This window comes from Phyllostomus hastatus, unplaced genomic scaffold (genome assembly GCF_019186645.2).
Source record: "Phyllostomus hastatus isolate PE091 unplaced genomic scaffold, TTU_PhHast_1.1 phas_contig_34, whole genome shotgun sequence".
NCBI lineage: Eukaryota > Metazoa > Chordata > Mammalia > Chiroptera > Phyllostomidae > Phyllostomus > Phyllostomus hastatus.
Genome location: NW_025333857.1, coordinates 63906124 through 63917827, shown reverse-complemented (window position 1 = coordinate 63917827; position 11704 = coordinate 63906124). Strand labels below are relative to the sequence as shown.

General features: G+C 41.8%; 1 protein-coding gene across 1 annotated transcript; it reads right to left on the bottom strand.

Moving 5' to 3' along the window:
- Positions 1 to 214: 214 nt before the first annotated feature.
- Positions 215 to 11092, bottom strand: TLR4 (toll like receptor 4). The gene is made up of 3 exons (XM_045840969.1): positions 10727 to 11092; positions 6420 to 6586; positions 215 to 3295 (listed from the first exon to the last, which is right to left on the bottom strand). Exons 1-3 carry the CDS (start codon positions 10817 to 10819, stop codon positions 1033 to 1035), a joined length of 2523 nt encoding a protein of 840 aa, XP_045696925.1. The 5' UTR covers positions 10820 to 11092; the 3' UTR covers positions 215 to 1032.
- Positions 11093 to 11704: the final 612 nt, after the last annotated feature.

Here is an 11704-nt window from a genome sequence, read left to right as displayed (position 1 = left end):
TCAAACGATGCTCATTTGATGCAGAAGAAACCTTGGCTTCAGCTCTTGCCATGTGGCCACCCTGGCTGCATCAGCGCACGTTTTCCTGGGATCGTCAAGAAGTGCTGAGCTCCAGAGGCCACCCTGCCCTTCTCGCACCCCAGATTGCTCATTATGAGACCGGGAAGATGGACGTCTCTCCCCCATTACAATAAGCACCACTTTCAACCAAATTATTTTAATGCCACCTTTATGACTGTCATACCTTAGTAGGTAATATATTTAGAATGACATCAAGTGACAAAGTGACAAAGTGCATTTTACACATTTGCTTGAAAGACAGTAGTTAAATAATGCATATTTCCAGCATATCGCTGACAACCTTATTTAGTTCAAGGTTTATAAGGAAGACATGTAAAATGAGAACTGAATTTATAAAAACCAAATATATCAAGGACTATTAGTTAATAAATAGAACTCGCTAAAAAATGACCAGGATATTTGTGAATATGTGTTACTCAGGTTTCCTTAGGAAACTGGTGCAAGGTTTTAACCTTTGTAAGGAAACTGACTTGAAGTGGAGGGAGGATCTGAATCATCATCGTGTAGAACTTAAATTGTATTCAGTAGAAAAGGGAAAAGTGAGAAAAGGCTCAGTTTAGTTGAAAGTACCCCTACTGCTGTGTTTTAAGTTGGACACAGTGTAAAATACAAGGTGCTTTCCATTCCAAAGGCTCAGGTGAAGAATTACGTCCTTTTCTGATGTCACAGGGGCCAGTGTCTTAGTTATAATTCAATTGTGTGGAGTAACAGTTGAGTTGACTGTCTCTATCATGAACCCCTTAGCTGAGTTGGTTAAAACATCCAACTGGATGGAGATTCTGTATTTCAGCACAGTATTTACTCCCTTTGCACTGTGAACCCCATGAGATCAGCAGGCCTGTGTACCTTGTGTACCACTGAATCACCTTCCCTGAGTGCAGTGCCTGCCATGTCGCAGCTGAACAAGTAGTGAGTCCATGAGGCAAGAAGCACTTGAGGAGTATTTGATCCTCAGATGGGGGTTGTTGCTTCACGTTGGCTGCTTTCTGCATCCTCTGTTCCTTCTGGACTCCACGATTTACCATCCAGCAAGGCTTTTCTGAGTCGTCTCCAAAAGATGTGCCGCCCCAGGACACTGTCCTCCCACTCCAGGTAAGTGTTCCTACTGAGAAGGCGATACAGCTCCACCTGCTGCCGGAGCAAGGACTTCTCCAACTTCTGCAGGACAATGAAGATGATGCCAGCATGACTGCTCAGAAACTGCCAGGTCTGGGCAATCTCATACTCAAAGATGCACCAGCGGCTCTGGATGAAATGCTGGGACACAACAACAATAACCTTGCGGCTTTTGTGGAAACCTTCCTGGATGATGTTGGCAGCGATGGCTACACCAGGAATAAAGTCTCTGTAGTGAAGGCAGAGCTGAAAAGGGGGCACTCCCTCCTCCAAGTTCTTGACCAACTCATTCCTCACCCAGTCCTCATCCTGGCTTGAGTAGATAACAAAGGCATCATAGGTGCACTCACCTCGGCCATACTTTTTGCAGCCAACCAGAAGCATCAGGTGGAAATAGAACTTATAGATCAGAACTGCTACCACAGATACCACCAGTACAGAGAGAACTGACACGCTAATGATAGTCTTGCTCATCTGACAGGTGGCATTTCTAAAACTGAGCACAGACATACCCTGCATCTCTAAAGGTTTCATACACATCATTTGCTCAGCTCCCACCAAGAGATTTCTGTGGTCCTGGACCCACTGCAGGAAACCCATGTGTTCACAAACACAAGCAAACTGATTCTGGGTAAGATTTAAGGAAACTAGGCTACTTGGTAAATACTGTAGTTCTTGACTCTTGGCAGCCACTATATGATTAAAACTGTGATCCAGAATCTGGAGAGGGAGATGTTTATAAGAAAGTATATCCAAAGAAAAGAGGTTGTTGTGACTCATATTCAGCAACTGAAGTTTAGGGAGTGAGCCAAATGCCTCCTGGGACACTTGTTCTAGTTGACAGTTAGAGAGGTCCAGGAAGGTCAAGTTCGTCAAGTCTGTGAAGATATTTGGAAGGAAGTCATCCTCAAAAGTATTGCCAGCCATTTTCAAGACTTGGAGGCTGACCAAGCCTTTAAAGATGCCCCGGAAGACAACTCGTGTGTTAGTATGAGAAATATCAAGGTAAAGGAGTTTTTTGAGTGATAGGAATACTGAAAAAGCACTGGCCTGTTTCAACTGGGAATTCTGGAAATCCAGATATTCTAGTTGCTCTAAGCCCACAAAGTTTGTACTCATGGTAATAACGTCGTTGAAGCTCAGATCTAAGTGTTTCAGTCTGGTTGTCCCAAAATCATTGTGACGACAGCAGCTTTTAAAACTCAAGCCATTTCTACTGAGATCTAGAAACTCAAGGAGTGGTAAATCAATATCAGTAAAAAGGGATATACCTTTGTTGTTAGTGAAAACAAACTCTTTGAGAAAGGCAAGCTCCAGTATGGGAAAATTTTTCAAGTAACAATGAGTCAATTTTAAGTTTTGCCACTTGAAATCTTTAGGAGGAGCTCCTAACCTGACCAAACGGAGATTCACCAGAGAAATTGTAGAAACATTTGCCAAACAATCCAAAAAGCCAAGGTCATTCTCTGGGAAGTCATCAAAGTATGCTATTCGGAATTCTTCAGTAGTCAAATTGCACAGTCCCTTCAGGGCAGATTTGTCCAAATTTGGTATGATCCTTTCATTTTTAAATTCTCCCAGAACCAACCGATTGATTCTTAAGCCAGCCAGACCCTGAATACAAGTTTTCATTATATCTGAACTATTAAAATTACTTCTCAAAGTCAGTTCACGGAGCTCGATTTTTTCAAAGGCACCTGGTTGGATAAAGTCTAAAGGGTTGAGGGACAGATCTAGAGAGAGTTTGAATGCAGGCATCTGACGTAGAACCCGCACGTCTCTGTGAGAAATATTTTGGATGTTGTTATTAGAAAGGTCCAAGCGCTCCAGGTTAGTCAGGTTAGAAAAATATTCGGGTAACTTGAAGGAATGGATGAGATTGTGAGCCACATTAAGCTCCTTCAAGGTTTTCAGGTGTCCAAGGGGCAAGACCTCCAGAGATGCCAGGTTTATCTCCACAGCCACCAGTGTCTGTAAACTTGATAGTCCAGAAAAAGCTCCCGCGGCTAAACTCCGTATAGGGTTTCCCGTCAATATCAAGGTGGAGAGATGGTTTAGGCCTTGATATGCATCATCTGCAATCATTTCGATGTCACACCTACAGGAAAAACAGATACAGATTATATGTTTATGATGGATAGAAAGCCCCAAATGGAAAAACGTCCCCAGTCACCTAGCTTTGACATGCCATATGATTGTGGTAGGCAAAGACATCAAACAAACCAATGAGGGCATGAACAAATAAGAAGCTTCACAGCCTTGGTATTAGCGTACTAGCCACAATGACAATCTGTTTTTTTGTCATACTAGGTATACATGTTAAGCAGAGATACCACATCCATCAGTAGGAAATCAGTTAAAGATCAATAACTGGAGCACATAAAGAACGTATGGCTGATAGAGTATGTAATAGCCTTTGGATCGACTTTTGCCATTCCCTGCCACAGGTAACTGATCGTACATCTGATCGGTACAGATGATACACATAGTTGTTAGTTGTTAGGCAGAATAAATGATTGATAAATGTCAATTTCCAAGATATAGGAAGGTATATACCTAAGTGCCACAGATACCCTTAGTGGTGATGAAAGGTTGTAGTTATCACAGGTAAGTGCTAGTAACAGGTGATAGGGGTGAGTTTTATGGAAGAAAAGTCTGCTAAGAGAGGCTACACCCAGAGAGCAGACTCAGACAAAGGGGATCAAAGCAGGTTTCTCTGAGAACACTTAAGCTGAAATCTATAAGATGACTAGGGATTAACAGGGGTGTAAGATGCGGTTATGGAGAAAGGTTACAATAAGGCCCAAGGCTTTCAGACCAGACAAAGGATTTTGAATATACCCCAAGTGAGGTGGGAGCCATGCTATAAACAACATTCATCAAGGTGTCCAAGACATAAAGCTTTTATCCAGCCAATAGGCAGGGAGCTTATGGTCAACTCTTCCTGGCACAGCAAGTGCCTGCCAGTTATAGTTTGCAAATGAGCCCTTTCCAATTCCAACCAGATTACATTTGTAATGGTCCTGCTTGCCCTGTCCCCTTCAAGAGGTTCATGGGTAATAAAAGCATTTCAGTTCAAGCTTTTATTGTTGCTTGGTAACGGGATAGAGTGTAGTGGGTACAGTAGAGAGGACAACGGAAGACAGATCCAAGAAATGTATGTTCTGGTGTCTCTGCCTGTCCTTTCATATTGCATGATCTTGGGAGCTCCTTTTCCCCTCTGCCGCATTTCTAAATGAGGCAACTAAACATGGTTGTTTCTCAAGTTGGTTTTAGTTCTATGATTCCATAGCCCACAATCTTGTGCATATTATCACTCTATGCATCGGGCAAGACTAGAAGAGTCTTGCTGTGTCTCTGTCTCATCAAAGGGTTCTCACCACTTTAGAGAAGTAGAGTGCTAAGATAAAGAAAGCATTGAACTTGGAAGCAGGAGATGTGAACTTGAATCTCTGCTTTGTAGCCAACAAGATACATGACCATAGATAAGTTACTTAAACTCTCCAAGCCTCAGTTTCCTTGTCTATAAAAAGAAAAAATTATATCAATAGGATAGAAAAAAATAGCTTCTTGGTCCATTGCAAAGCATCCTTAGAGAACTAGTTGAGTTACTGTATGTGAACATTGTAAAGCAATAGGGATAGGCAAAGAATATATATTATACTATCATTTGTCCTTGCCCTAATTCAGAATATCTTACTGGCTAGCCAGAGGGGAAGCTGGCCTCTCTTTGAGCACATATTTAAGGCTCTGAGGGAAGTGTCTTGGGTAGGTGATGAATCAAAGATGAATTATAAGGGACATTGTTTGATGAAAAAAAACTACTTATTTTAAGAAAGGGGAGGGTCGGTCTGTTGACCTCAGTAGAGTTCTTGACAAGATTCTTAGTGAGAAAGCTGAAGTTTAGAAAGTAATGGAATGCTATAATAGTAATAATGCTTTATACTTACAAAGTCTCCTTTATTAAGGTTTTTCATATATATAGCATATTAATATTCATTATCACATTGAATCCCATGGGGTAAGTTTCATCATTTCTATTCCACAGCTATGAAAACTAAGACTCAGGGGAATGAAGGGACACGCCTCAGGCCATGTGGCTGTAAATGTTGGCGAGGACCTAGCTCAGGTCCTCTGACCCCACAAGGCTCTATAAACCACACCACTGCCTTTAAAACACCCAGTGTTTCCTTTGATGTGCTCTATCATGAGGTTGGAATATGAAACATCAGGTGCTCATTCTTATACAGAAATATCTACTCTAGAAGAGTGTTTTCATACTATGCTGTTAGTCTTTATTAGGACTTTCCATAATAAAAAGCCGTGTATGAAATACTTCTCTATTTTTTCACAAACTGTTAACAGAGAATACAGTTTATTATCTAGTCCACTAGCTAAACAAAGTTCACTATTTTTAATAAGGCTCCTAACCAATTTTAAGATTCAGGCCCCCCCCTCCCCAAATAATGATAATAACTGAACCTGCCCTAATGGATGATAGAGTCCCTGCATCAGAAAAGAAAATCTTAGTCACTGTTCACTGCCCACAGCAGATGTTTTCCTCTGATCTTGTCATCTTTCTCCTTGTGTCACTTGTAGCTTCCTAATGCACTATCCTCTACTTTACTTTCAATATTCCAGACATTATTTTAATCCTACCCATGAAATTGGCCTTGACTATTCAGTGCAAAAAAGACCCCTTTCTGAAAAACACAATGTGTTGCCTCTCGTTTGCTTATCGCCTAGTGTTGTACGTTGCCACACTTATCTCATGTTCAAAATCCAAAATCAAAATCAATGATATTTGTTGAATGCCTATTATGTGCCCAGCACCATGCTCAGGATTTTAACAAATTAACTCTTTCAAGTGGATATACCCTCCTTGATAGCTGGGGTTAATTATATATCAATGTACTCTTGTTTCTAGAAGAGCATTCAACATATAGCAAGTGGTCCATAATACTTGCTGATGAAAGAGTTTGAGTCAATTTCCTCTCCTGACTTAAAGGAAAATTCAAAGATAGGATTATCCTTAGAAACTCTCTGGTTTAACTACTCATTTCCACAGATTTTTATCTGTGAAACTGAGAAGTGTAGATAGCAGGTAGCTTGCCCAAAGTTGTATAGCAATTAAGACATCTATTGAATAAATGAATAAGTGAATGAAATGATAGAACAATGAACATTTTACCTTGTGCAGTGTCTAAACACTCATTCATTACCTGGATAAATCCAGCACCTGCAGCTCTGGGAAGCTGGAGAAGCTATGGTTGCCTAAACACCTCAGGGGGTGAAAGCTCAGGTCCAGTGTCTTGATGGATGTGGAGATGTTACCAAGGATTTCGTAGAACTTCAGCTCCATGCACTGGTAAGTGATGTTAGGAGCCACCTGCAATGACCGTACATTAGAAGCAGTGTCTTACAGTATGCACTGCAACAGACCTTTCCCCTGCCTAGGCCAGAGTCTGAGAGGCCTCTAGTGCAAGCGCAGGGACCAGTCAGTCTTCTTTCATCCATTCCTCATCGATCCATCCATTTATCTACTCACTTCATACTTCTAAAACATCTTACTCTAGATTAAGAAGAACACCTACCATGTACCCAATGTTCTAACCCCTACTATAATAATAGCAGCAGTTAGCAAGAAGCAGTAGAGTCTAGCGATGAGCTGAGGCTCTGGAATCCGAAAGCATGGGATTTCACCTCAGCTCTTCCATGTGGTTTAGGGCAAGACTTTGTTTTCTAAGTAACACCCCATTTTATACAGCCTGGGGAGACTGCCAGTCAAAGTGCCCAGACCTACCTTAGTCATAGCCCAAGTTTTGTCAATTGCTTCTGCCCCTTGACTTAGTGACATTTGAGCAGGTGATACAGAAATGGGAAAGAAATCTTGGAAGTGCGTGGACTCCGATGGTGGTGGAACCTAGTAAATAATGTCAAGTGCTTTACTCGGCCTTGGTTCCTGTGTTGGTTTCTATTGTATTTTCTCAAATACTTTGTACGCCTTGTTCTCTAAAGTCCCGTTTAATTTCTGAATTCTCTGAACACACAACACCTGACTATTTAGTCAGGGACACTGACTTCTCTTAGATCCTCAATTTTTTTTTTTAAAGGGGCAACAAAACACAATAGTCATCCAGTGTGAATGAATCAAAATTATACCTATTTTTTGACAGATCAGCAAAAAATGGTTTTTGGCGTGCCACAGAATTGTAGTAATTAGTTTATGTGTGCTGTGAGAGGACAAAGGTTGAACATTGCTGTTGCTTAAGCCAACTAATTCTGACTTTCTGTTCTTAACACCAACAACATCTGTTAAAAGGATTAAATGAGATAAGGTATTTAAAGAGATTATCTCAGAGATTATTACAGCGTGAATGATCAATACACGTTACCATTTACTATTATTAGTTGTTATTAATTCTTTACTATATACCAGTGTATTTGTTGTTATGTGCTTTAATTTAATTTTCAAATAAACTTTTTAGAGAAGGATTCGGAGATATAAGAGAATATGCATAAAGTCTCACAGGGCCCACGTGCAGGTCCTCACTTTATTCACGTCTGTTTAAAGGTTAACCGGAGCTTCCCGGACTATCTTCACTGTCTCCGAGAGGGCGGTGCCGGGCACTCTTCTCTTACCCTCTTTTATCCGCCTTCGTAGGAAATACCCCCGTCTAACATTATGCCGTCCACGGGGCTGCTCCAGATTATTGTTCATCTCCCTTACCCAGTTGTAAGGTCTGATGGTCTCACTCTCTGCTATGTCCTCAGCACTCAGAACGGTTGCCTGGAAAGTGGTCGATGCTTAATAAATATTTGTGCAGTAAGTGAATGAATAACTGATTGAATGGAGGTGTGTTTAAATCCCAGTTGTAGGCATTTTGTGTTTAGTGTTTGGAGCAGCACAAAGACCCACGCGAGATGTGGCTCCAGGCCTCAGTGAACTCACAGTCTGGAGTAAGGGTTAACACAGGAGCACAAGTCACACTACTGAAAGGGGCCAGTAAACCAGGCTTGAAAAATATTTCCTCTGGCTCAGAAAACACAGAGATCAATTATGGTTCGGAAAATAAGGGAGATCAGCTCTGCATCCAGGGATGGTAGAAGGCTTCTGAGAAAGAGATGATTTCCAGGTGGGCCTTAAAAGGATGAGCGAGATTTAGATACACGAGAAGAGGGAGAAGGGACAGCACTGTGAAGACGGAGGGGCGACGAACTGGGCCGTACCAGCCGGCATGTGGGCGGAGCGGTGAAACCCCGAGCCTGAGGGGAAGCCAGGGCTGGATAAGGAGGCCCTTCTCCTTTGTCTTGTGGAAATACTTTCAAATCTTTTGACACAAATTGTGCGACTACTGTGTGCTAAGAACTGAAATACAGTGATATATAAAACCCAGCAATGACCTTGCCCTCTTACAACTTCTATTTCAAAGGAAAAGAACATGAACAAATGAGCAAATACATATAACACAATCAATGCCCCTTTTTTATTACAAAATCATAAGCATGTAATTCTGTAACATAATAATATCATACTGAAGCACACCATATGACATTGTAGGAGAAATGTTCAAATTGCTGTCTTTGATAATAATAAATAATAAATAAATAATAAAACCACACTCAAGCAGGTGTCACTTCTGACAGACCCTGTGTGTGTATCTATATATACACCATTGTGTGTGTGTATACACACCATTATATATATATATAGACACATGCCATTGCATATATCTATATAACACACCTATATGTATATATGTATATGTATATAAAATGGCATGTTATAAAAAAACGGAGCGGCATGAAAGATTAGAGGCAAATATTGGGGTGGGGAGCTAATATTGAAGATGAGGTGATCAAGGAGGACTGCCCAGAGGTGGTGACACTGCACAGACATCTGAATGAAATAAAAATTGAGTCATGAAAAGTGTTAGGGCTGCCCTGTCCTAGGTGGTAGCCACTAGCCAGTCACACAAGGCTACTGAGCATGAGAAATGTGGATAGTCTAAACTGAGATAGTAAACGTAAAATATATACTAAAGGCAGTACCAAAGAAAGAATGTAAAATATCTTATTAATACTCATAGTTTAGTATAAATTACATGTTGAAATATTTTGAATATATTGGGTTTAAAAAACTATGTTTCAGTTAAATGTACTATCTGAATTAAGTAATGTCATGAGGCAGGCCTACATGATATCACCACTGGGCAGCACTGATCTGGCAGAAAATCATTCCAGCTGGAGAAAATAGCCAGTCAAAGGCCCTGTGCTAGCATACGGTCCTGATAGCAATGGAGAGTTACTGTATTTTTAAAGAGGGTAGTTTGTTAGAACCAAGCCTCAGGAAAAAACAGCAGCAACAAATAAATAACAAAAGAAAATGTTCAGAGTAGATTAAAGGAAGGGGCTATGGACTCGGGAGAGTAGTCTCCATTCAAGAGTCAAGGCCAGGGGAACTGAGGACCTGCCCTAGGTTGGCACTGAGGGGAAGGGCAGGCGTTGGAGACAGAAAGACTGTAAGGCAGAAGGAAAGGGAGTACCCAGAAATGGGTGTGATTTTATCCAGGGATGACCCTGATTGAAGGATCTCTTCCCCTCAACCTAACAGCAAGAGAGTCACAGAGAGGGGGACAAGGTGTAGGGCTGTGGGCAGGGAATTGGGGAAATAGAGGACTCCAAGATAACAAATTCACCTGTTACACATTAAAGTCTATTTCCCCCAGGCCCTTCATTTCAGGACTCGAGCTGGTTACAGTTTTGTTGAGTTCCTGACCCCGCCAACACCCTCAGTCCTCTGACTCTTTGGGTGTTACTGTGGGATTCCAAAGCAGTTGTGAAAACCAGAGATCCATCATGAATGAGATTACGAAACAGCTGGTTGATGTTTCACAAAGAAAGAAAACATTGCATTGGCTGACATTTTATTTCTTTTTTTTTCCACCCTCTCTTTATTTCTCCCTCTTTCTCTATTTATCTCTCTCCCTTTTTAAGTCTATTTTCTTTTTGTCCTTTGGATAGAACTATGACCAGGTTCAGAAGTATGAAATCCACTTAGAAAGTTTCTTTCTACGAAAAGACAAAAAAAAAATCTCCGAGATTGAAAGGAGCAAAGTGACTGCTTAAAGCTGAGTACAGACCACCAGCAGAAAGAAATGACAGGAAGCAGGCATCTTCCAAGTCTCTACTGAAGTAGGTATTATTCCCATTCTTTTAGAGATGGGAGAACTCGTCTCAGAGAGGTTTTATAACTTTTTCAAGGTTACACAGCCCGGAAACCTAAGAACAGTGACTTTAAGCAGGTCTATCTGATCTTAAATCTTAGATGGGACAGGGTATGGGCTGCCTGTCAGTGCCTTATAACCAGATTTATTTGGTCCCTGTGGCTTCTCAAGTCTTTAAGGTAATTCGAGTCCTTTTTAGAAATGAAACTAACCAGGGCATATAGTAAGAAGTTCTGGGCAAAACGCAGTTTTTCAGCAGCAAGACAAAGCGCACAGGAGGTGAACAGACCCCGAACACATACCTTCACGTAAGGGTCCCAGCTCTCAGGTCTCAGGCAGGAGAGGAAGGCCATGGCTGGGATCAGAGTCCCAGCCAGGCGGGTGGCAGACATCATCCTGGCATTTTCTGCAACCAGAACCGGCTCTGCGAAAGCATGACGAGCTATAACTGCCTTCCCCGGGACAGCCTCAGGGGCACTGCTCTCTTCTCTCCCTCAGTCTGGTGCCCCAGAGCAATTAATGTATTCAAAGCAGCGCTGGGCTAGGGGCAAGAGGAAGTGAGAGTGGCAACCTTAGCATTCTGGACTTTTGTTTCTCTAATATTTCTCTCCCCTTTCTCAGGAGGGGAAGTTAGAAAAAGAAGCAAGTGTCTGAAGACCAGTGGCAGGACGAACAGCAACAGGAAGCTGGCTCTCATCCCAGTAAATCACCTGATCTCTCAGCATTCGCGAACTTAGGAAAGCAGTCAGACTGGTCCATCTGTGTAACTGTTTAGGATGGTGGCTTTCCTATAAGGTTTCAGTAGTGAAAACTTTCTGTATTCCTTTACTAGAGCTGCCATAGCAAAGTATCACAAACTGGAGGGTTTATACGACGGAAATTTATTGTTTCTGGCAGCAAGAAGTCTGAAGTGTCAGAGGGGTTGATTACTTTTCAGGCTCTCTCCTTGGCTCGCAGATAGATGGACAGCCACGCTCTCCCTGGGTGTGCACGTGGACCTCCCTCTGTGCGCTCCTGTGTCCTAATTTTCTCTTCCAATAGGCACACCAGTCATACTGGATTAGGGCCTTAATGTATGACCTTATTGTACCTTAACTGCCTTTTCAAAGACCCTATCTCAAAATACATCCACCTTCTGAGGTTAAGTCTTTAGCATATGAATGGAGGGGGTGCACAGTTCCGCCCACAGCTCCATCCACCCTGGGAAAGAAACTCCTGTCTGTGCAACTGATGCAAAATAAAGCTCCAGGGACGCAGAGTTTGAAAAGTACAGAAATGGA